A 27083-nucleotide genomic window follows, 5' to 3' on the forward strand; every position below is an offset into this window, starting at 1 on the left:
AAACAAAGATCATGGGACAAGTCAAAGCCTGTCAAAGAATGACCTGTCAAAGTTATCAACAATGTGATAAATTTAATTTAAAGCAATGAAATTTAAACATCATCACATTCTACACCACATTAGTTATTCAATCAAGGTAGGCAAGACACTTCATTTCCTTTATCTTTGCAGGAGGTGGTGGTTCACATCTGACCCCTGCAACAGCAATAAACTAACAAGGGATATGCACAGTTATAAGGGCAAACTACATGAGACAGCAGGAAGGAACAAGAAACTGCAGATGCTGAATCTGGAGCAAAATAAGTATTGTATGAGTAAGTCAGCAGGTCAGGTAGCATTTATAGAGTGAAATAGACAGTCTATAGTTCAGGTTGAGACTCCTTACCTAGACTTAAAAGTAGTGGGGAGTTAGCCAATATAAAGAGGTGAGGGAAAGGGGTGGAGCAAGAACAGGCAAGGAGAGGAAGAGTAATAACAGATTGAAGTGGGAAGAGTGGAAATAGCATCAGAGTGCAAGGTAACAAAGGATGATGAGAGATAATAAGGTTCTGATCAGGAAAAAAAGGAGGGGTCATGCAAATCACTGGAGTAGAGCGGGGGTGCAGGAGTATACTTAAAGAAAGAAAATCAGAAGATTAGGATACCTAGCCTCTCCTGATCTGTTCTTCTGAATACATTTTTCATGTGGCTATTCCAGTTAAGTCTCTGCTTAAAAGCGAATTTGTTGCTCCCATCAGCTCCCCTCCCCCTTTAGCTTTTTCTGCCAAACACAATGTAAGCTGCCCATATATTGCCTACCACCCCATTCTCCTTTTCCTGCTCCACTCTACAGCAACCTTTAGTGAGACAAACTATGCCTTAAAGCTATGCCCTTGTGTGCTAGCCATTTTAGCCATGGGAAAAAGCCTCTGACTATCCACACTATCAATGCCTCTCATTATCTTGTACACCTCTATCAGGTCACCTCTCGTCCTCAGTCATTCCAAGGATAAAAGGCCGACTTCATGCAACCTATTTTCATAAGGTATGCTCCCCAATCCAGGCAACATCCTTGTAAGTCTCCTCTGCACTCTTTCTATGGTTTCCACGTCCTTCCTTTAGTGAGGCAACCAGAATTGAGCACAATACTCCAAGTGGGGTCTGACCAGGGTCCTATGTAGCTGAAACATTACCTCTTGGCTCTTAAACTCAATCCCGCGACTGATGAAGGTCAATGTACCATATGCCTTCTTAACTACAGAGTCAACCTGCGTAGCAGCTTTGAGTGTCCTATGGTCTCAGACCCCAAGATCCCTCTGATAACAATTAGATCTGAAAACTAATTATGAGATGATGGTGCTGATCATTATATATAATTAATTACATGAATTTAGCAGATTGCAAAATAAAATAGGATGAAACAATTTGCATTTATATAGCACTTCCCACTGTCCCAGGATGCCTGAGTATAGAAATATAATAATAAAACTTTCAATTATGAAATTCTAAAATAAAAGTTGAATGATCCACGATGAAGATCTGATCCCCAACATGGTTAGATTTTAGCAAATGCTAAGCATTAAGGTTATAATTCTTAATAAAAACTAAAAAGGATCTTCAAATCTCTGATCAAAGAAGGATCTTCTTAATTTTAAAAAATCATAAAAGATGATTGACATCATCTTTTTCCCAACTGTTTGCAGTGTGCAAACCATTGCTTAATTAACTCAGTACAGGAGGCACCTAATAAAGTGGTTACTGAGTGTATATGTATGTTTGTGGTCTTCTGCTGCTGTAGTCCATCCACTTGTTCAATGGGTTATCTGTTCAGAGATGCTCTTCTGTACACTGCTGTTATACAGAAGTTACTGTCACCTTCCTGTCAGCTTGAACCAGTCTGGCCATTCTCCTCTGAGCTTTCTCATTAACAAGTTGATTTTCATCCACAGAACTGCCACTCACTGAATGTTTTTTTTACACTATTTTCTAAACCCTAGGACTGTTGTGTGTGAAAAACCCAGGAAATTAGCAGTTTCTGAGATACTCAAACCACCCCATCTAGCACCAACAAGAATTCCACAGTTAAAGTCACTTACATCAGATTTCTTCCCCATTCTGACATTTGGTCTAAACAACAACTGAACCTGTGACCATATCTGCATACTCTTATGCACTGAAGTTCTGCCATGTGATTAGTGATTAGATATTTGCATTAACCACAGGAGTACAGATGTACCAAATAAAGTGGCACTGTGTGTGTCTGTAATGTTTAAAGGAAATTCAGTAATGTGCAGCAAGTTGTTGGAGAGGATGAATGGCTTTAATGTGGTATTACATTTTGCTATTACTTTGCAAAATAAATCACTAACTACAACTCCACTACTTGGGAACTGAGCAAATCAAAATTTTAAAGCTCTTTTCATACCTGCTTGGAAATAATCACTTAAGCTCTCTACAGATGATTGCAAATTCCTTTTCACAAGTAGTCCAAACACAGCCATCCAATGTTTCTTCAAACATTGTAATAGGTTTCCTAATGACCACGGAGGCTTCACAAACAATATCTAGTATCAAAATCAGAAAAACAATTACAGCAATTGCATCATTAATAACTGTTGAGCTACAATATTTGTAATGTACAAAGCTAATATTTTGTAGTGTCAAGAAATAACAAAAAAAGTCAATAAGGTAGGGTATATGATGAGCAAGGCTTCTGACAAGCTTCTTCATGGTAATGATGACTGGTAATAATGGGAGTTCTATTGGTGAAAGGTGTAATAACTTTGGAAATATATTAATTATTTTAAAGAAACTTGCAAATTATAACGTTTGTCTGGTGAATTCTGCAGAAAAATGGTAAATGGAATTTAATCATAAGACTGCAGCAGATGCTGGGAATCTGGATCAATACACAAAAATGCTGGAGGAAGTTAGCAGGCTAGGCAGCATCTGTAGAGGGAAATGAACAGTTGACAAGTTGGGTCAAGATCCAACATCAGGTGTGTTGAAGTGGAATTTAGTGTACAGTCAAATGGATTTCGAGAGGTGCAATACAGCAAGAGAATATACAGTTAATTTTCTTTACCTCCCCTTCTAATGATTTTTGTGGGTTCCCAAGTGGCTGAAGAAACCAACATGGGAACCACAGACTTCTTCATAGATGGAACACCTGGTGGCCAAAAGGATGGATTTAAAAAATATATATATATAATATATATAGACATGATCTGCTTCTTACTCTCGAAACACAAGGCCTCCACGTACACCCAAAGTGTGGATCAGAGGCTCTCAATGCTCCCATCCTGAACACTCCTTTCATCCCTGCACTTATTCTTTCTCATATGCTTGTAAATCCCCTTTAATTCTTTTGTCACTTGCATATACTAAGGGATAATTGATTGTAGTCAATTAACCTACCAGCACATCTGTCTCACTCAACCTCAAGAGAAAAAGCTTGCATACATTTACTTTACCTACACATTTCATAGTTTTGTATATCTCTATAAGATCTCCACTCATTTACCTACACTCTAGGGAATGAATTCTTAGGCTATTCAACCTACACCTAACACTCAGGTCCTCAAGTCCCTTGTGGGAGGCTGGGGCAAGAATTGCTAATGGTTGTTCTATTGCTTTAAGAAAGGCTCTAAGAATAGATCAAGAAATTTTAGGCACATTACCACAACCAAATAATTAAAGACAATAATTTTGAAGTACAACCCACACACAAAATGAACTGACAGAAATATACTTTGACCCCTTCAATGAACAAACAGCAAAGCCAGATGAACTTATTCTTGATGTTCTTTCACTGCTAACAGAACTCTGTGTTGACATTTAGGAATGGAACATATTGCCACATGCAAGCCTTTATTACAAGTTAGTAGATCAATCTGGGTTTGAAGGAAATTAAAAAAAGTGCAAATAATTTTCACTGGCTTGCAACCATAAATCTGCTGGTACCCTGTGGAAATTCAGTCCTAAGCACTTTTCTGAAAACTGGCCATGGATTATCTTCCAAACACTCTGGGTAGAAAAAAATATGCTGCAATTACATTTAACTGAATTCAACAGATTTTACAGGTTTCAATGCTAATCACAGAATAAACCAATAGAAAAATATTGATACTTTTGACAAATTGTGGAAAATATACCAATGTAACATAAACAAGCTGATTTTCCAAGGGAATATAATGGGAAACACTTGTTTGTTAATTTGTAATTTTTGAAAATGCTCCTGGGAAATAAAATGGACAAGTCATATAATAATCTATCTTTTACCTCTAGCCATAGATCATCGTATGCTTTTTTCATCTCTGTTTCCAGGATAACTGACAGGGCATAGCCTAGCGACTTCTCCAGCTCAGAGATGATGCCTGTAACATCCAGAGCCGACTCTTCTGTAGATAAGTACTGATTACCACTTCCATTTTGATTGTTCACATTGATCACTATGAGATAAAATTACAAAAATATCATATTCAACTTTAATCAAACAATAAATAATGTAATTAATGCATATAACTTCTTAGACAAACACTGTACTTATTTAAGTTAAACTAGTTATCCCTTTGTACAAAAATGATAGCACTTGTACATATTGAAGACATGACCTTGTTTCCTAAACAATAGGTCATATTTTAATGCAACTAATCACATTAAAATTATTTCATGTAGTAAGTTAGAATACAAATGTTGTCATAATGTTTAACATATTTGAGACATGTAAGACCATCTGGCCCTCCAAACCTTTGCCATACAATTACACTGTTGATGACCTGATCTTAATCTCAGTTCCACTGTTCTGCCTGTTTCATCATGGAATGAAAATCTGTCCATCTCAGCCTTGAATATATTCAATGATTTATCCTCTGTGGAGTAGAGAATGCCAACATTTCATGAGCTATTGAGAAAGAAGCTCCTCTTTTCATTTGTTTTAAATGAATGACCTCTTTTCTGAACTTGTGCCCCTATTTCTTGATTCCAACACTCAATAAAATATTTTCTCCTTCTCTACCTCAAGTCTCCTGAACCTTACATTTTTCAAAAAGATCATTGGAGACCAATACAAGCACAGAATATTTGACAGGAAGCTAAGTGGTAAGGATTATCTTTGTTCTTTGCTGGTGTAAGAGGAAGTTTTTTTAAAATTCCAAACCCAACTCACATATCTATTTTAAATTCATCTTGTCAAATTTTTACAAGTAGAACGATTAGTTCTTGTTGCACTGCAGATCATGGTCTTTTTTGGGGACTTGTTATTGCTTGCTTGGAGGGTGAAGGGTGATGTGTTTTGCAGAAGTAAGTGAGGAAGAGGGATGCTTTGCTGCTTGTGCGTGGGAGGCGGCTTTAGGGTAGTAATGTTTTTACTGTCACTCGTTCTTTATGGCACTCATCTGTTTTTATGGATATCTGCGAAGAACAAGAATTTCAGGATGTATATTGTATACATTTCTCTGATATTAAATGGAACTATTGAAAACCATTGCCCAGCATAGAACTGACCAAACAAACAACCACAGTTCCAACTTCATCTCTGATCTATACTGTTTGCTGATTCCTGCAACACGGACAGAATAAAATTGGTTACATTTTCTTATTCCTACTTTATAGTAAGTGATATAATTGCCTGTGTACAAAGATTAAGATGAACATTAGTTAAGATTCTGTTTCTTGTATTCCGTTTCTTAGTCCCCTAGCTCTCACCCAGGTTCAATGATGAAGAATAGCCAATGTTACATATAATGGCCATTTGGCTGGGTTGACTAAATCCCTTCAAGGCAGGATCATTTTCTTGTTACAGTAAATGAGTGATGTTATTGCACAGGATGGGCAGAAAAGCAGATACTTACTATATTATTTCACACTAGTACAGTTCCTATCAAACTTGGAAACATTGGAAGAAGTTGCCAGTAGCCACAATATTGTGGTGCAACAGTGAATCACTGTTCCAGGTTTGAAAAAATGCCTACCATAACGGGAACAGAATAACTACTTACACCCACACAATAAGAAAACTGCCTTAAGTTTGCATAAGACTCAGTGCAAGTACACCTGGTGATGAAGCACTAGAGGAAAAAAAAGCATTCCGGAAATACAACAGAATTCTAAATAATAGTTTATCCTTCTAACTAAAATTGTATTTTTTCTACATCTAATTGTTAAAAGAAACAAAATGGTGGATAAATTCAAATAGTTTAGGATGGTGGCTCAAAGTAGAATTAAATATTCCATTTGCTCAAAATTGGCATTAGGATTAAGTACTAAAACCATTCATTTTAAAGAATTGTGCTTTTTACATTATCATTGAACAATGCAGACTTCGAAGATAAAGAACCTTTCTCAAGTTCCGGTTGGATTCACCAGCAAGTCTCTAAGCCAGCTGCTGACCAGAAAATTGCTTTCTTATTTTAGCCACAATTCTGCATTGAAAAGGTATTCGTGGAAACATGGACAGGGCAGATGGTTGGATTAGGTGTGGGCTGGAAGCACACAAAAAGCCAAAAAAAATATTTGAAGGAAAAGCAAAGGCTTGGCCAAGAATGGGCTGAAAAAATTAGGACGACGAAGTTGTGTTTCAAACTGCAATTTAATGCAAATATAACTCAAGCTATGGACACACTTTCAAGAAATCTATAACTTACGTTGTCAATGTTATTTATTAATTATTAATAATTATTTTTCACTGTCCTTTTTTATGTGTAGTTTTTCATTGATTCTATTGTTCATTGATTGTATTGAATTCACGCAAGAAAATGAATCTCGGGGTAGTATATGGTGACATATACTTTGATAATAAAGTTACTTAGAAATTTGAACATTACTCAGAGAAAAAATGTAAACTAAAAAATGATGGACAAAATGCAATCTTTGAAGCAGGAAATTGAAGGTAATTTTCTGCATTTCTCAGGCACCTAAGAGATAGGTGTTCCATGAAAATATTGAGTTTTCACTCAAAACACTGCTTTCTGTTTAATTTGAGCAGCTTTATCTTTCATAAACAAATATTTCTTCTTCTATCTTGAAATATAGAAAGTTACATTTGAATGTTAACCAAGTAAGATCACATACTGAAAATTCATTTTCTCACCCCCTTATCTTGCACTTCACAAAAGAACATCACTGCTGTATACCAAGAACATCAAGTATTGCAGGGCTATCCCATCAGTGAGTTGTTTGACAGTGATAGAGCTGTATTGACAGTGATGGAATGGTATAGGTGTCCCCCGTTTTTCAAGTGTTCGCTTTATGTCAACTCGCTATTACGGAAGACCTATATTAGTTACCTGTTTTCGCTAACAGAATGTGTTTTCACTGTTCCGAAAAAAGGCAGTGAGCAGCCAAGTTCCTCCCCTGGAACTGCATTCTATCCAGCATTGCTTAAACACGTGCCTGTGAACATTTGTGCTTTATGTTGATTTATTTTGTGCATCCGTTAACAAGATGAGTTTGAAGGTATTGGAAAGGCCTAAAAGAGCGCGTAAAGGCTTTACACTTAGCGTAAAACTAGACATAATTAAGCATTTTGATTGTGGTGAACAAAGTAAGGACATAGTGAGTTTGGCTAAGGGTTTGTGTAAGTTGATGAAGATGATGTTGAAGAGGTTTTGGCAACCCATGACCAAGAACTGACAGATGAAGAGGAAAGGATAACAATTGAAACCGAATGCAGTAGCGAACGGCCCAAAAGTCAAGTTGTCCAGGAGCTGAACGGGAAGCAATTGCATGAGATTTTTGCTGTGATTGACAATGCTGCAATGATTGCAGAGAAGTATGACTTCAATTTTGAAAGGGTATGTAGGTTTAGGGCATACTTGCAGGATGGTTTGAGTGCTTACAAAGAACTGTATGATAGAAAGATACGCAAGGCTAAGCAGTCAAGCATACTGTCATTTTTCAAGCCTTCCACATCAGCCACAGCAGACGATGAAATTCGACCTTCAACATCGAGGCAGGCAAACATAGAAGAAGGTGACCTGCCTGCTCTGATGGAAACAGATGACGATGAGATGATACTCCAGTCTCACCTCCCTCCCTCCGACAACTCAGTCTAACACACCATCATCAATGTGCTCGCTCTTTTCTCGATTCTGGTCAGTGAAACTACACCGTACATACATTATTTTACTTTATATAGGCTGTGTATTTTTATATGTTATTTGGTAGCTTCATAGCTTAAAGGTTACTGGAAAGAGTGCTTTTGCCGGGAGCACTTGCACCGTGTTTCTGCCACAAGTGCTGCCGAGAGCGTTTGCGTAAGGTTTTTGCTGTGGTGGACAGTGCTGCAATAATTGCAGAAAAGTATTCCTACATTATATAGGCTATGTATTTATCAGATTATTCCTGCTTTTACTATATGTTACTGTTATTTTAGAGTTTTATATGTTATTTGGCATGATTTGGTAGGTTATTTTTTGGGTCTGCAAACACTCACAAGTTTTTCCCATATAAATAAATGACAATTGCTTCTTCACTTTATGACATTCCGGCTTACGAACCGTTTCATAGGAACGCTCTACCTTCGAATAGCGGGGGAAACCTGTATTGTGTACCGTTGTATCTTTGCATGGATCTGTTGCATTCCATTGTCGTGCCATGTGAACTTTTTATTGTGATTGCAAGACATTGGTAATGTAGAATACTGCAAGTTCTCATTACTGTTTCATTAGTGTGGCTGTCGGCGGGGGAGCTGCGTTGCTTGGTTGTGCCAAGGAATAGACCCTTGCCAATTGTCACCTGTTGCAGTTGCCCAGGAAAGGAGGTGCTGGAGTTTCTGCTAATGACCTGCTAAACCTGAGACTATTCTCAGATAAGAAGCTGCTTATCGTGTAAAACGGCAGGTTTGCAGAAATAATCTCATCATCTGGGTCCAGTGTCTGGTGATCTGGTTTGAATAGTTTGAACCAGTCAGAGTTGAATAGAACAGAGGTGCATCAAGTCAGACACAGGTCAGTCAGATGATCTCAAGTCAAATAAATTGAAACATCATAGACTGACCTGGTAAGGAAAAATAAAATAGAGGGTTTTGGGAGCTCAGGCAGCGACAACTCTCCAGAGACCTATCGTTGCAGATATGACGAATGTGTCTCCATGTAGAACACATTGAGCTTAGATAATAACCATGAGGAACATCTGACCAGCATAGAAACTTTTCCCTTGGGCAGCACCTTTTCTCTCCTTTGAATACTCATGGAGCATCAGGGAAATTTAGTAGGTGTGCATAAAGGTTGTATAATTTCACATGCTTGTGAACTGAGCCAATAAAAGTAGTTGTCAGAAAATACAGGTTTTCTCTGTGCCTAACTTATTATTGTTACTAAAGGGATCTGTGGTACACTGCCATGTCTCTATTTCTTCTTAGTGAGTTAAGTTCCAGCAGAGTGCCTCTTCCCATCTGCAATACTGAGCTTTATATCTGTGAAAGCAGTAATCTGTGTTTACATATTTATTAGGCGATGCTTTCACAATTGGGAGAAATAAATTAGAAAATCACTAGTTTCAAAAGAAAATTTGGAAAAATCTGCTTTAATCTGACTTCAAATCTGGAACTTGTTATTTCAAGGAGTGGTTTAGTTGAATATAACAGATGCTCTTAAAAGGCAAGCAGATAATATAAGAGTGACAAAAATAATAGGTCATGCTCAGAGGAGCAAGAGGACACTGGCCTGTTGCTATTCTTTAATTATTGTGCTACCCTTTATGCTTCCCTTGACAGATCATTTCCATTATTTATAGACAAAAGTTCCAAATCAAACCCCTAAGCAATAAATGTCAAAGCAATTGACACTTATAAGGTGCTTTCCCATGTCATGTAATTTAAGTTTTTCCAAACTAAATTACAATAATTCTCAGTGGCCACTTTATTTGGTACATCTGTACATTAATGAAAATATCTAATCAGCCAATTATGTGGCAGCAATTCAAAGCATAAAACCATGCAAACATGGTCAAGTGGTTCAGTCCAAATATCAGAATGGGGAAGAAATATGATCTAAGTGACTTTGACTGTGGGGTGATTGCTGGTGCCAGACTGGGTGGCTTGAGGGTCCCAGAAACTGTTATCTCCTGGGATTTTCACGCACAGTCTCAGAGAATGGAGTGAAAGACAAAAAAAAAAATCAAGTGAGTGGCAACTCTGTGGGTGAAAATGCCTTGTTAATGAGAAAGGGCAGAGAGAATGGCCAGATTGGTTCAAAGTGACAGGAGGCAAGAGTAATTCAAATAACTACACGTTAGAACAGTGGTGTGCAGGAGAGCATTTCTGAATGCACCACCCATTCAACCTTGAAGTGGATGGACTTCAGCAGCAGAAGACCTCGAACATACACTCAAGAGGCCAATTTTTTGAGGTACAGGAGATATCTGACTACGTAAAGATGCATATGTTATTAATTGAATTAACAGTTCTTGAAATTTTCTACCACTACTGGTTCAGACACCAAAAATAATAGGAGGTAAAATGTTGTAATTTGAAATCAACAAACAGCACAGACTACACTTGAAATGCTTGTGCTTTGCTATTGAACTACAATTATGGCTTTTGTGACAGGAATAATGATATGGCTATGAGTGTTCATGGAGTACATAGCACACCATCTCTGGATCTACAGTTAGATATAAAATCAGGAGGTCACTTTCAATTTGCTCCTCTCATCCAATAGTTAACCATGGAAAATGCATGTGGTGTTACAGCTGACATACATGGTTGCAGTTTCTACACACTAAGGTAGGAAAAAAACTGTGGAACATGTTCACTGAGATATACAGTAGTTGCACTATTAACCATGTAATAAACCTTAACTATCACCAAAAATTTAGTAAGTTACATGCAAGGAATTTTATTGAATCAGTTTTTACATCTTGGTGGAGATTATTAACAATTAAAAATAAAACTTTCCTGAACTTTTTCCTTTACCTTTAATGCATAACTTGGTAATACTTTAAATAACTTAACAATTTCATGCATTAAAGTCAACGAAACATATTAAACAGAAGGAAGCCAGTTGGCCCAGTTGACAAGGACTCCTACACCCACCGATGACCCCTTTTCCCATCTTCAACCTTCCTCCTCGTCATGGACACCCCGCTCTGGTCTTCTACCTGCTCTGGATCTCTTTATTGCTAATTGCCAACAGGACATCAACCATCTTGACTTCACCACACCCTGTTCCAATTCTAACCTTACTCCTTCCGAACACTCTGCTCTCCGCTCCCTCCGCACCAATCCCAACCTCACTATAAAACCTGCTGATGGGGGGGAGCTGTTGTTGTCTGGCGTACTGACCTCTACCTGGCCGAGGCACAGCCACAACTCTCTGATACCTCCTCTTATTTACCCCTTGATCATGAGCCCACTAAGGAGCACCAGGCCATTGTCTCCTATACCATTACCAACCTTATTAGCTCTGGAGATTTCCCATCCACTGCCACTAACCTCATAGTTCCCACACCCCTCACTTCCCGTTTCTACCTCTTACCCAAGATCCACAAACCTGCCTGTCCAGGTAGACCTATTGTCTCAGCTTGCTCCTGCCCCACTGAACTCATTTCTGCATACCTTGACACTGTCTTATCCCCCCTTGTTCAATCTCCTCCCACCTAGGTTCGTGACAATTCCCATGCTTTGAATTTTTTCAATGATTTTAAGTTCCCTGGCCCCCTCTGTCTTATTTTCACCATGGACGTCCAGTCCCTATATACCTCCATCCCCCACCGAGATGGTCTCGAAGCTCTTTGTTTTTTTTTTGGATTCCAGACCTAACCAAATCCCCTCTACCACCACTCTACTCCGTCTAGTGGAATTAGTTCTTACTCTCAATAATTTCTCCTTTGGCTCCTCCCATTTCCTCCACACCAAGGGTGTAGCCATGGGCACCCGTATGGGTCCCAGTTACGCCTGCCTTTTTGTTGGCTTTGTGGAACAGTCCATGTTCCAAGGCTATACCGGTATCCATCCCCCTCTTTTCCTTCGCTACATCGACGACTGCATTGGCGCTGCCTCTTGCACGCGTGCTGAGCTCGTCGACTTCATTAACTTTGCCTCCAACTTTCACCCTGCCCTCAAATTTACCTGGTCCATTTCCAACACATCCCTCCCCTTTCTTGATCTTTCTGTCTCCATCTCTGGAGACGGCCTATCTACTGATATCTACTATAAGCCTACAGACTCTCACAGCTACCTGGCCTATTCCTCTTCCCATCCTGTCTCTTGCAAAAAGGCTATCCCCTTCTCACAATTCCTCCGTCTCCGCCGCATCTGCTCTCAGGATGAGGCTTTTCTTTCCAGGACAAAGAAGATGTCTTCCTTTTTTAAACAAAGGGGTTTCCCTTTGTCCACCATCAACTCTGCTCTCAAACGCATCTCTCCCATTTCCCGCACATCTGTCCTTACCCCATCCACCTACCACCCCACTTGGGATAGGGTTCCCCTTGTCCTTACCTACCACCCCACCAGCCTCCAGGTCCAAAATATAATTCTCCGTAACTTCTGCCACCTCCAACGGGATCCCACTACCAAACACATTTTTCCCTCCACCCCCCTTTCTGCTTTTCACAGGGATCACTCCCTACGCGACTCCCTTGTCCACTCGTCCCGTCCCCCCCCATCCCTTCCCACTGATCTCCCTCCTGACACTTATCCTTGTAAACAGAACAAGTGCTACACCTGCCCTTACACTTCTTCCCTCACCACCATTCAGGGCCCCAGACAGTCCTTCCAGGTGAGGCGACACTTCACCTGTGAGTCGGCTGGTGTGGTATACTGCGTCCAGTGCTCCCGGTGTGGCCTTTTATATATTGGTGAGACCCAACGCAGACTGGGAGACCGTTTCACAGAACACCTACGCTCGGTCCGCCAGAGAAAGCAGGATCTCCCAGTGGCCACACATTTTAATTCCACGTCCCATTCCCATTCTGATATGTCTATCCATGGCCTCCTCTATTGTCAAAATGAATCCAAACTCAGGTTGGAGGAACAACACCTTATATACCGGCTGGGTAGCCTCCAACCTGATGGCATGAACATTGACTTCTCTAACTTCCGTTAATGCCCCTCCTCCCCTTCTTACCCCATCCCTGACATATTTAGTTGTTTGCTTGTTCTCCATCTCCCTCTGCTGCTCCCCCACCTCCTTTCTTTCTCCTGAGGCCTCCCATCCCATGATCCTTTCCCTTTTCCAGCTCTGTATCACTTTCGTCAATCACTTTTCCAGCTCTTAGCTTCATCCCACCCCCTCCAGTCTTCTCCTATCATTTCACATTTCCCCCTCCCCCCACTACTTTCAAATCTCTTACTATCTTTCCTTTCGGATAGCCCTGACAAAGGGTCTCGGCCCGGAACGTCGACAGCGCTTCTCCCTATAGATGCTGCCTAGCCTGCTGTGTTCTACCAGCATTTTGTGTGTGTTGTTGTTTGAATTTCCAGCATCTGCAGATTTCCTCGTGTTGGTCCACTACTATCCATTTTGGCTGAAAACAAACAATCTAACCTATTTATATTTTCCAATGCTTGGACATAACTTTGGCACTTTAAATACAAATGAATATTTCTGAAATGGAATGTGGGCTTCTGTCTCCACAACCCTCACAACTAATGAATTCCAGCTTTACAGCAAAGTCAGGATGAAGGGAAAGGTTGGAATGTATAAGTGGGCCATTGTCAAAGAACAGAAGAGCTGTCATTGATCACGGGATAAGTTGGTGAAAAATAGGCTGAGGTGTTTGGGTTATCATGCATGAGGTCAGTAGGTGAGGGCCAACTGTGAGATAGGTGGAAGGTTGGGGTTGGGCAGTAAAATGGTTGACAGACAGATTAGCAATCAGAGGGCAGTCGTTGACAGGGAAAGACTAGGTCATAAGATATAGGAGCAGAATTAGACCATTTGGCTCCACAGTTTCATCATGACTGATCTATTTTTCGCTCACCCCCAATCTCCTGCCTTCTCCCTGCATTCTTTCATGCACTGACTAATCATGAATCTATCAACCTCTGCTTTAAACATACTCATTGAATTGGCCTCCACAGCTGCCTGTGGCAATGAATTCCACAGATTCGCCACCGTCCGGCTAAAGAAATTCCTCCTCATCTCTATTCTGAATGGATGTACCTCAATTCTGAGAATGTGCCTTCTGCTCCTAGACTCCTCCGTCAAAGAAACATCCTCTCCATATCCATTCTATTGAGGCATTTCAACATTCAATAGGTTCCAATGAAATCTCCCTCCCACCATTCTTCTGAATTCTAGTGAGTAAAGCCCAGAGCCATCAATTGGTCCTCTTATGGTAACTCTTCCATTCCTGGAATTGTTCTCATGCACCTCCCCTGAACCCTCTCCAATGTCAGCAGAAAAGGGGCCCAAAATTGATCACAATACTCCAAGTGAAGCCTTACCACTGCCTTATAAAGCCTCAACTTTACATCCTTGCTTTTTTATCCTATTCTCTTGGAATGAATGTTAACACTGCATTTGCCTTCCTCACATAGACTCATCTTGCAAATTAAACTTAATGAAATCCTGCATAAGAACTTCCAAGTCCCTTTTCACATATTATTGAATTTTCTCTCCATTTAGAAAATACCCTACACTTTCATTTCTTCTATCGAAGTGCATGAACATACACTTCCCAAACACTGCATTTCATTTGCCACTTTCTTGCCCATTCTCCCAATCTGTCCAAGTCCTTCCACAGACTCCATGCTTCCTGAACACTACCTGCCCCTTCACCTACCTTCACAAAAAGGACCTCAAAGCCATCAATTCTGTCCTCCAAATTACTGACATATAATGTAAAAAGAAGCAATCCCAACACAGACCCCTGTGGAACACCACCAGTCACTGGCAGCCAACCAGAAAAGGCTCCCTTTATTCCCACTCTTTGCTTCCTGCCAATCAGCCAATGCTTTATCCATGCTAGTCCTTGTAATACCACAGGTTCTTAACTTGTTAAGAACCCTAATGAGTAGCACCTTGTCAAAAATTTTCTGAAAATCCAAGTACACAACATCCACCGTTTCTCTTTTGTTTAGGAATAATTATAAAATCACAGTCAAAAGAGAAAATTGACAAGAGGGTAGCTGGCTATAGAGTGGGGTGGTTGCCACTTGCATGATCAGGCTTGGTATGATAGTTCGTCAAATACCAGAATACTCAAAACTGCTGCTGACCTTGTATGGTTTACAGAAAACTCTCGATCCTTTTAATGATTGTAATTGAATTGCATTTAACCCAAAAATAAGTCTCTACATTATTTAATTTTCTAGGCATTATTCTTAATACTGTTTCTCAAACTGGGAATATATCCCATTTTCCAATAAGAAAATAAGCAGCTCTGGAATAATACTTTGGACAGAATGAACAGGCATACTCCAAGATAGGACAATCACAACTGATACATGCCATAAGGAGGAACACCCAGAGGCATGCAGGGAGGTCCTGAAAGTAAAATCATGAAAGATGTCAAGAATAAGGAGGAAACAGAACGAAAGAGAAAGATTCATCAGAATATAGAAACATAGAAAATAGGTGCAGGAGTAGGCCATTCGGCCCTTCGAGCCTACACCACCATTCAGTATGATCATGACTGATCATCCAACTCAGAACGCTGTACCTGCTTTCTCTCCATACCCCCTGATCCCTTTAGCCACAAGGGCCATATCTAACTTCCTCTTAAATATAGCCAATGAACTGGCCTCAACTGTTTACTGTGGCAGAGAATTCCACAGATTCATCACTCTCTGTGTTAAGAAGTTTTTCCTCATCTTGGTCCTAAAAGGCTTCCCCTTTATCCTTAAACTGTGACCCCTCGTTCTGGACTTCCCCAACATCGGAAACAATCTTCCTGCATCTAGCCTGTCCAATCCCTTTAGAATTTTATATGTTTCAATAAGATCCCCCCTCAATCTTCTAAATTCCAGTGAGTATAAGCCTACTCGATCCAGTCTTTCTTCATATGAAAGTCCTGCCATCCCAGGAATCAATCTGGTGAACCTTCTGTGTACTCCCTCTATGGCAAGAATGTCTTTCCTCAGATTAGGGGACCAAAACTGCGCACAATATTCTAGTTGCAGTCTCACCAAGGCTTTGTACAACTGCAACTTAAGAACTGAATTTATATCTTCTTAACTTCTTGCCACTCAAATGTTACGTATCACAGCATTATCAAATCGCTGCTTGATTTGCATATTAATGAATGTTCACTTTACAATTTTTTCCCATAATACCAAGGAAATTTTGGATATGTCTTTGATTATTGAAGATAAACTTACTATAATAGTGGATTGCCTCCTATGCATAGGAACTCAGTATACCAACACACCCAGCATGATTTTACACAACCCATTCAATTCACAAAATTTCACTAAATACAGGTTTCTCCCACTATCTGAAGGTAGAGCATTCCTACGAAATGCTTTGTAAACTGGAATGTTGTAAAGTGAATAAGCAATTACCATTTATTAATATGGGAAAAATCTGTCAACGTTCCCAGACCCAAAAAAACCTACAAAATCATGCCAAATAACACATAAAACCTAAAATAACAGTAACATATAGTAAAAGCAGGAATAATACAATAAATACACATATATAAAGTAGAAATAATGTATGCACAGTGTAGTTTCACTTACCAGAATTGGGAAGACAGCAAGCACACTGATAATGGTGTGTTAGGCTCAGTCATTGGAGGTTGGGGTGTTCGGCAATTTTTTCCAATAAATTGCAGTTCCGTCACAGTTAAACACTTGCTTATATGAATAACCACCTTCTGTAATTATTTTCTTCACTTCTGCTGGGAACTTTTCGGCAGTTTCAAGCTGTTGTTCATCCCAGTGCCCAAAAAATCAACTGTGAAGTGCCAGATCCCATCTGATCTGGACATACACCAGTTTGCCTACCGGGCAAACCGCTCCACAGAGGATGCAATCACAACAGCCCTCCATATTGCTCTGACTCACTTAGAGGAACCGAACACCTATGTGAAGATGTTATTTGTGGACTTCAGTTCTGCACTTAACACAGTCATCTCCCATAAACTGGTCAGCAAACTGAACACTCTTGGCCTTGGTTCCTCCCTGTGCTCATGGGTCATGAGCTTTCTCACAGACCGACCACAGCAAGTCAGAATTGACAAACACACCTCTACCACCCTCATCTTAAAAACTGGCACCCTGCAGGACTGTGTGCTGAGCCCTATGCTCTACACACTCTTCACACATGACTGCACCCCCATCTACACCTCCAACTCCATAATTAAATTTGCAGATGATACCACAGTGGTTGGCCTGATCTCGGACGAGACAGCCTACAGGCTCGAGGTGGATCATCTGACAGAGTGGTGTAAGGACAATGACCTGGTTCTTAACACTCCTAAAACAAAAGAGATGATCATTGACTTCAGGAGATCAAAGGACAGAATACACCCCCCCCCCTCCAAATACATGGAGAGGTAGTGGAAAGTGTGGAAAACCTGAAGTTCCTTGGAGTTATGTTGTCAAAACGGCTGACATGGACCACCAACACCTCGCTGACATGGACCACCAACACCTCGCTGACATGGACCACCAACACCTCGCTGACATGGACCACCAAAACCTCGCTGACATGGATCACCAACACCTCGCTACTTGTAAAAAAAGGCACAACAAAGACTTTTCTTCCTCAGAAAGCTGAAACAGGCCAAACTCCCACAAAAGCTGTTGCTTAACTTCTACAGAAGCACAACTGAAACCATCCTGACCAACAGCACCACAGTGTGGTATGCCAGCTGCACAGCCGCTGAGCGAAAAGACCTGCATTGCGTGGTGAAGGCAGATGCATTGCGTGATGACACAATTAGTAGTTGGCCTCACCAACAACGATGATGAGATTGAGTACAGAGGAAGTGGAGCAGCTAGTGGATTTTGTGAAGAACAGCCCGTCTTAACATGGAGAAGACCAAGGAAATCATTGTAGATTTCAGGAAGGTGTAGATAAACCATCCCACTCTTCAAATACATGGCTCCTCCATAGAGTTAAGTTCACCAATGTCCTGAGAATCCACATCTCACGTGACCTCACCTGGTCCCTTAATATCACCTCCCTGAACAAGAAGGCATAGCAGCACCTTCACTTGCCAAGGAGATTGAGGCAAGCAAGGCTCCTCCCCCCATCCTCATCTAAATGAATTTTACAGGAGCACCACTGAGAGCATCCTGCCAAGTTGCATCTCCATCTGGTATGGGAGCAGCAAAGCATCAGACTGCAAGTCCCTACAAAGGGCTGTGAACAACTGAAAGGATCATAGGGGTTTCCCTACCATCCATCAGGGATATTTATCAGGAGTGTGTACGCAGGGCTTAGTGTTATTAAGGAACCCACTACCTAGCATCCTATTTGATTTTCTACCATCAGGCAGGAGACTCCATTGCATAAAAACAAGAATGGCCAGGATGAGAAACTATTTCTTCCCTCAGGCCAAAAGGCTTCTGAATTCCCTACTGCATCGTATTGAAATGCCACGGTTAATCTGTTCTGCACCTTACAATATTTATTTTATGAACTTTACTTTGTTTATTTATGGATAATTCATCTGTAGATTTGATCCTTACTTTCATACGTTATTGTGTGTTATATGTGTACTACTGTGTTTTACACCCTAGTTTGCAGAAACTTTGTCTCATTTGATGCTACACATGTATACAGTTAAATGACAATAAACTTGACCTGAACTGACTTGACTTGACTAGACAAGTTATGGATAAGCTGACCAGCCTGCAATTAGAGCATTTTTTTGTTTTGGGTTCAATGTTTTATGATCATCTTTTATAAACAATTTTTATACTTGGATGAATATATAGTAGAACAGAACAAGATTGTTTGGAAGCATTAAACTAAAAACTTACAATTAGAATTTGAAGTGCCAGAGTGGGACATACACAATTCTAGAAAGAGCTTTCAATGTTTGCCTCTGCTATAACTTATTGTATTACTCTGCAAATGTTCGAACTTGACAAGGGATTTCAAATATGTACTTGTATTAGGATGGATTAGTGAAGGATTAAGGAGCACCTTTGTGTGAATCAAATGTTACAAACTATGTAGCTAACAATCCTAAAACAATAGATGACATAGGCAATTAAATATTTGAATTCTTAACCTTGTGGAATTGTGTTTCTTTTGAGGAAGAGTAGAATTTCATTTACAACGTTTCTCTGATCTGCACCTGAACCGAATTCTAAAAATTCTTTAATTGGAAATCATTGGTTCAGTAATTATGCAAGAATTTCTCTGGCACAGACCTGATAATCTGTTGGCTTTATTTCTCAGTACTAATTTGTTCTCTCCCATTCTATTCATTTGTTTCATTACTATGTTTGGATTCCTTGGCGCATAATCTGCATAAATGAGCTCATCAAGTTATACTGCTTTGGATGCTTATAAAATGATTTTGAACATGAATAAATTGAACAAACCAACATATATCCAACTAAAGCTACCCAAATATCTGCAGAAGGAAAACTAGAATACTGAATTCAAACATTTAATTGGGGATGGAGTGAGGTAATCAATTGACTCTATATTGCACCTAAGACATGACAAAGAGGCTTCCAAATGTGTAGCTAAGGGAAAAGGGCTGGGGCAAAAATCCTCATTACCTAATCCTCTATCTTCCCTTGATTAAGGTATTAATTGAAATAGAATGTGACCACTTGGTTTTTATCTGTGGCAGTCCTGCTAAAACAAGAGACCAAATGCTTTTAAAGTAAACATTACCTTCAGTGGTTAGCATCTGAAGCAAATGCTAAATGATGCAAATTAAAAACAAAGCAACTTTTCTCGTACTTGTGTTTAGAAATGTGAACAACCCACTGAAGCAGCAGGTTATGAGAGGATATGGCAAGAGCTCAGTTTAATAGAACAACATAAAGTTCCCGTTAACTCATGTTGGAATTAGTTGAGCTCTTAAATAGTATGAAACATTTAGTATAACAATTAGCATCATTTTATTCCATAGCTCCTAATATAACCTTTTATTTGAAAATAAGCCTGAATGAATACGCCACAATTGTCACTAACCTCATCAAACCCTGTGTGGATGAGTGTATTGAGGACATATTGGACATACCCAAATCAAAAGCCATGGATGAACCGGGCGCTTCATAGTCTGCTGAGGGTTAGGTCTATGGCATTCAAGACTGATGATCCAGAACTACACAAGAAGTCCAGGTACGACCTATGGAAAACTATGTTAAAAGCAAAAAGACAATTCCCAGATGAGCTCAATGCATTTTATGCATGCTTTCAAAGGGAGAATAAAACAACATATATGCGACTCCCTGCAGCATCTGGTGACCCTGTGATCTTTGTCTCAGACACCGATGTCAGAACATCTTTAAAGAGGGTGAACTCTCACAAGGCGTCAAGCCGTGATGGTAAGGCACTGAAAACCTGTGCCAAGCGACTGGGACCATCCAGGGACATCTTCAATCTCTCACTGCTGTAGTTGGAGTTTCCCACCTGTTTCAAAAGGGTGACAATATACCAGTGCCCAGGAAGAGCAGCAAAGTGAGCTGCCCAAATGGCTATTGCCCAGTGGCACTCAGATCTACTGTGATGAAGTGCTTTGAGAGGTTGGTCATGTGCAGAATCAACTCCTGCCTAAACAAGGATCTCAGCTTGCTGCAATTTGCTTATCACCGCAATAGGTCTACAGTGAATGCAATCTCACTGGCTCTCCACTTGGCCTTGGATTACTTACACAATAGTAATACATAGAGCAGACCACTATTCATTGATTACAGATCAACATTCAACACAATTGTACCCTTATTCTAATCAACAAGCTCCAAAACCTGGGACTCTGTAACTCCCTCTGCAAATGGATCCTTGACTTTCCAATCAGGAGACCACAGTTTGTGCAGATTGGAAATAACATGAAATGCAAGCACGTGGAGGTCGGCCAGTGAGAACAGCTGGAAGAGCTTAATAGCAAGCAGAGTTTAAAAGGTGACAATTATTTCTTCAGTGGTTTGAATGGGACACAACTGCGCAAGCGCATGGAGGTCAGCCAGTGAGAACAGTGGGCAAAGAGGAATGGGCGTCGGAGTAGAGGGAAACAGAGTAGGAAGGCTTTGGCTCAATAGGGCTTCAGCGATAAGGGATCAAGGCGAGGTAGGTTATCTGTTTAGAATACAGACAGAAAGTATGTGTGTGAGGCCGGTTTTCTGTGCTCGGTGTCAGATGTGGGAAGTCCTGGCGACTCCCAGCCTCCCAGACGGCCACATCTGCACCAGCTGTGTTGAGCCTGTGCTGCTCCTTAGAGACTGTGTTAGGGAAATGGAGCTGCACCTCAATGACCTTCATCTAGTCGGGAGTGTGAGAAGGTGATAGAGAGGAGCCATTGGCAGGTAGTCATTCTGGGGTTTCAGGAGAATGATAAGTGGGTAACAGTCAGGAGAGGGAAGGGCAAGAAGCAGATGCTAGAGAATACCCCTGTGGCTTTCCCCCTTAACAATAAGTACTCCTATTTGAGTACTGTTGGGGAAACGGCCTACCTGGGGGAAGCAAAAGTGGTCGTGCCTCTGGCACAGAGTCTGGCCCTGTGGCTCAGAAGGGTAGGGTAAGGAAGAGGATGGCAGCAGTGATAGGGGACTCTATAGTTAGGGGGTCAGACAGGCAATTTTGTGGACGCAGGAAAGAAACAAGGATAGTAGTTTGCCTCCCAGATGCTAGGGTCCAGGATGTTTCTAATCGCGTCCATGATATCTTGATGTGGGAAGATCATGGTACATTTTGGTACTAACAACATAGGTAGGAAAAAGGAGGAGGTCCTTAAAACAGACTATAGGGAGTTGAAAGCAGGACCTCAAAGGTAGTAATCTCGGGATTACTGCCTGTGCCACGTGACAGTAAGTATAGGAATAGAATAAGGCGGAAGATAAATGCGTGGCTGAAGGATTGGAGCAGGGGGCAGGGCTTCCGATTCTGCATCATTGGGACCTCTTTTGGGCAGGTGCGACCTGTACAAAAAGGACGAGTTGCATTTGAATCCTAAGGGGACCAATATCCTAGTGGGAAGGTTTGTTAAGGCTATTGGGGAAGAGTTTAAACTAGAGTTGCTAGGGGGTGGGAACCGAACTGAAGTGATGGAGGAAAGAGAGGTTGGCTCACAAATAGAGAAAGCTTGGAGACTGTGTGAAAGGGAGGATAGGCAGGTGATAGAGAAGGGACACATTCAGACTGATGGTTTGAGATGTGTCTATTTTAATGCGAGGAGTATTATGAATAAAGCTGATGAGCTTAAAGCATGGATCAGCATTTGGAGCTATGATGTTGTGGCCATTAGAGACTTGGATGATGAAGGGGCAGGAATGGCTACTGCAAGTACCAGGCTTTAGATGTTTCAGAAAGGACAGGGAGGGAGGCAAAAGAGGTGGGGGCATGGCACTATTGATCAAAGATAGTGTCACAGCTGCAGAAAAGGAGGAAGTCACAGAGGGGTTCTCTACAGAGTCTTTGTGGGTGGAAGTTAGGAATAGGGAGGGGTCAATAACTCTACTTTTTTATAGACCACCCAACAGTGACAGGGACATCAAGGAGACGATACGGAGACAGATTTGGAAAGGAGTAATAATAGGGTTGTTGTGGTGGGAGTTTTTAATTTCCCAAATATTGATTGGCATCTCCCTAGAGTGAGGGATTTAGATGTGGTGGAGTTTGTTAAGTGCATTCAGGAAGGTTTCTTGACACAATATGTAGATAGGTCTACAAGAGGAGAGGCTGTACTTGATCTGGTATTGGGAAATGAACCTAGTCAGGGGTCAGGTCTCTCAGTGGGAGAACATTTTGGAGATATTAATCACAATTCTATCTCCTTTACCATAGCATTGGAGAGAGATAGGAACAGACAAGTTAGAGAAATGTTTGATTGGAGTAAGGGGAAATATGAAGCTGTCAGGCAGAAACTTGGAAGCATAAATTGGAAACAGATGTTCTCAGGGAAACATATGGAAGAAAGGTGGCAAATGTTCAGGGGATACTTGCGTGGGGTTTTGCATAGTTAAGTTCCAATGAGACAGGGAAAGGATGGTGGGGTGCAGGAACCGTGGTGTACAAAGGCTGTTTTAAATCTAATCAAGAAGAAAAGAAGTGATTACGAAAGGTTCAAAAACTAGGTAATGATAGAGATCTAGATTATAAGGCTAGTAGGAAAGAGCTTAAGAATTAAATTAGGGGAGCCAGAAGGGGTCATGAGAAGGCCTTGGCAGACAGGATTAAGGAAAATCCCAAGGCATTCTACAAGTCAGATTCAGATTCAGTTTATTGTCATTTAGAAACCACAAATGCAATGCAGTTAAAAAAATGAGACAACGTTCTCCGGAATGATATCACAAAAAAAGCACACGACAAAACAGATCACACAAGAAAAGCCACATAACGTTTGGTAATCCCCAATCCAGAGTCCGGAGAGGCTGCTGCAAATCAATATCACGCTACCATCTTAGCACGTTCCCCAGAAAGGAACTCCAAACCCATCAGACAAAACAAGACTACCCAGACATACCAAGTCAAGAGACCAGCAACAAACCAAAAACCTACACAAAACCACATTATTATAGTTAACATTTAGTTACAACAGTGCAGACAATACCATAATTGATAAAAGACTGACAAAAACCACATAATTTAACATATAGTTCCCAACAGTGCAAAGCAATCTGTAACCTGATAAAGAGTAGACCATGTCACTGTAAAAAAAAAGTCTCAAAGTCCCGACAGCACATCATCTCACGCAGATGGTAGAAGGAAGAAAAACTCTTCCTGCCATGAACCTCCAGCGCCACAACCTTGCCAATATAACCGCCCTGGAAGCACCCGACCACAGCCCACTCTGAGTCCGTCTGAAAACTTTGAGCCTCCAACCAGCCCTCCGACACTGAGCACCGAGAACGATCTCTGCTGAGCGCTTCGACCCCAGCCCCAGCCACCAAGCAACAGGCAAAGCCGAGGATTCGGGGCCTTCTTCCTGGAGATTTTCCAATCGTACTGTAGCAGCGGCAGCGAAACAGGTATTTCAAAAGTTTCACCAGATGTTCCTCTGTGCTTCACCCGTCCGTCTCCATCAAATCAGGATTTGTGAAGAGCAAGAGAATAAGATGTGAGAGAATAGGACCAATCAAGTGTGACAGTGGAAAAGTGTGTATGGAACCAGAGGAGATAGCAGAGGTACTTAATGAATACTTTGCTTCAGTATTCACTACGGAAAAGGACCTTGGTGATTGGAGGGATGACTTGCAGCGTGACAAAAGTCTGAGCATGTAGATGTTAAGGAAGAGGAGGCAGCGGAGCTTTTGGAAAGCATCAGGTTGGATAAGTCAGGGACCAGATGGGATGTACCATAGGCTATTGTGGGACATGAGGGAGGAGACTGCTGAGCCTCTGGTGATGATCTTTGCATCATTACTGAGAATGGGAGAGGTTCCAGAGGATTGGAGGGTTATGGATGTTGTTCCCTCAATCAAGAAAGGGAGTAGGGATGGCCCAGTGAGTCTTACTTCAGTGGTTGGTAAGTTGATGGAGAAGATCCTGAGAGGCAGAATTTATGAACATTTAGAGAGGCATAATATGAATAGGAATAGCCAGCATGGCTTTGTCAAAGGCAGGTCATGCCTTATGAAACTGATTGAATCTTTTGAGGATGCGACTAAACACATTGATGAAGGAAGAGCAGAGATGTAGTGTATATGGATTTCAAAAAGGCATTTGATAAGGTAGCCCATGCAAGGCTTATTGAGAAAGTAAGGAGACATGGGATCCAAGGGGACTTTGCTTTGTAGATCCAGAACTGGCTTGCCCACAGAAGGCAAAGAGTAGCTGTAGACAGGTCATATTCTGCATGGAGTCCGGTGACCAGTGGTGTGCCTCAGGGAACTGTTCTGCAACCCCTATTCTTCGTGATTTTTATAAATGACCTAACTGAAGAAGTGGAGGGATGGGTTAGTAAATTTGCTGATGACACAAAGGTTGGAAGTGTTGTGGATAGTGTGGAGGGCTGTCAGAGGTTACAGCGGGACATTGATAGGATGCAAAACTGGGCTGAGAAGTGGCAGATGGAGTTCAACCCAGTTAAGTGTGAGGTAGTTCATTTTGGTAGGTCAAATATGAGAAAACTGTTTTCCTTTCTGTGTTTTACAGAGAACATATCTGGGAAGAAGAAGGGATGGTTGCGGAGGGATGAGTGGACCAGGGAGTTACACAGAGAGTGGTCCCAGTGGAAAGCAGAAAGGGGTGGTTAAGGGATGATGTGACCGTGGCTGGGATCATGATGCAGCTGGCAGAAATGTTGAAGAATGATATGCTGGATGGGTACACTGGTGGGGTAAAAGATAAGGGCAAAGGCAACTCTAACTTTTCTGTATTTGGGTGGGGTGAGAACAGAAGTACAGGACAAGGAAGAGATGCTGGTGAAGGTTCAATTAGCCAGAGTAAATCAAGTGAGTCTGGTGTTACGATTTCATAATGTACCAGCAGCAAGAGATGACAAATTGAGTCGGGTTTTAATACTAAAATCTCTATATTTATTAACATCTCTTCAAAATTAAAAAATTAAATAAACTACTTTCTTAAACAGAAGTTAACAGTGTTATGCGTCTATAGCTCCCAAACAGTCAAACTTAGAACCCGTTCTTAACAATTCTTACTCAAGCACAGTCTTACAGTGGCAGTTCAGAGTCCCAGTAATTCACGATATAGGTGAGAGGAGAGACTTGTAGATCACAATGCAGTGACGAAGCGATCATGACAAATTACAAAGATTCCATGGCTAGCAAACAAAGAAATGGTTATCAAGGAATACTGTTCTGAAGTCCACGAAGAGATTCCCCAAAGTGACTGTCACAAAATCCCCACACATGGATCATGTGTAGGGACACATGGACAGACATGTCTCCACAATGCACAGTATTCCGCTGATTAACCCAACCCTTTGGTTTTGGATAAGCATTAGACTTTACTCTTCTCGATCGTGAGCTGTTCTCGGATAGCTCGAAGCCTGAGATCTTCACTCTCTCTCTCTCTCTCTCTCTCTCTTTCCTTCGACTCCCTCTCAACACTTTGATCATATTTCTTTTATACTGTCGGCATATGTCATAAGGTAACGCTCACAGAAACAAAACTGTGGACTCAAAGTAAAACAAAACTAGGGACATGTGACGCCCATAGTAAACGAAACTATGGATTCCCAGGAAAACAAAGCTGTGGATATGTAACAACTCCCCCCAAGAAGAGAGAATTTTGATCTGTAAGAGCAGAATTTTAACTACAATCGGAGTCAGCGGGAGACGCTTATGGAGTGAGTACTGTTTTGGATTCGCTCCATAACCTTTACTTTTTTTTTAACCTTTATCATCCTTATCCAGCTTACTTTTACCTACACCGAAAGTTTCTTTGTTATTTTTTTTGAACTTACTGTTAAGAGTTTGTCGTGAATTTTTGAAGATATGCAAACAGAAATGTCTCTCAGGTCTAAAGGACGAGAACCTGGGCGCAATCCGAACGGTAACGGAAAGAAGCAGGCTCCGCCACAACACACTCAATTAACATGAATTGTTTATGGAGGTTTAGGACAAAAAATTTGATGAACTACAACAATTTTTTAAACAAGATATAAAGGCTTTTCAAGATTACATGGTTAAGACGGATTCAGTAATTAACCAGCAGCAAGCTCTTATCGCATCTCTGCAAGAAGACGCTTGGAAACGAGATTTGACTATTGAAAAACTGCAACAGGATTTAATTTCGACCACTAAACTGGTGGAAGCACTTAAAGCCAAGAGTGACGATTTTCAGAATCGGTCCAGAAGACAGAACCTACGTATACTTGGTCTTCCAGACGGCATAGAAAAAGATGACCCTTCAAAATATTTTGCTCAACTATTAAAAGAAGCGTTTCCGTCGATTTTCCCAAAAAACCCTCCATTATTGGATCACGCACATAGAATTCGGCGTCGATCACCGAGTGCTACAGATAAACCTTCAGTTGTAATTGTCCGGTTTCATTATGTACACGACAAAGAACAACTTATTTGTGCGGCTCGGCGGGCAGGAATGGTTAAATTTCAAGAGCACTAC

General features: G+C 41.0%; 1 protein-coding gene across 3 annotated transcripts in view; it reads right to left on the bottom strand.

Annotated features, from left to right (window-relative positions):
* The window catches only part of swt1 (SWT1 RNA endoribonuclease homolog), a 172082-nt gene that overhangs the window by 59601 nt on the left and 85398 nt on the right, over window positions 1-27083 (bottom strand). For all 3 annotated transcript variants that reach the window (XM_059984507.1, XM_059984508.1, XM_059984509.1), the window contains 2 exons: window positions 4261-4430; window positions 2405-2543 (listed from right to left, as the gene is read on the bottom strand). In XM_059984507.1, coding sequence (XP_059840490.1) covers window positions 2405-2543; window positions 4261-4430 — 309 coding nt within the window. The remainder of the gene's footprint in view (window positions 1-2404; window positions 2544-4260; window positions 4431-27083) is intronic.

Source organism: Hypanus sabinus, chromosome 11 (genome assembly GCF_030144855.1).
Source record: "Hypanus sabinus isolate sHypSab1 chromosome 11, sHypSab1.hap1, whole genome shotgun sequence".
NCBI lineage: Eukaryota > Metazoa > Chordata > Chondrichthyes > Myliobatiformes > Dasyatidae > Hypanus > Hypanus sabinus.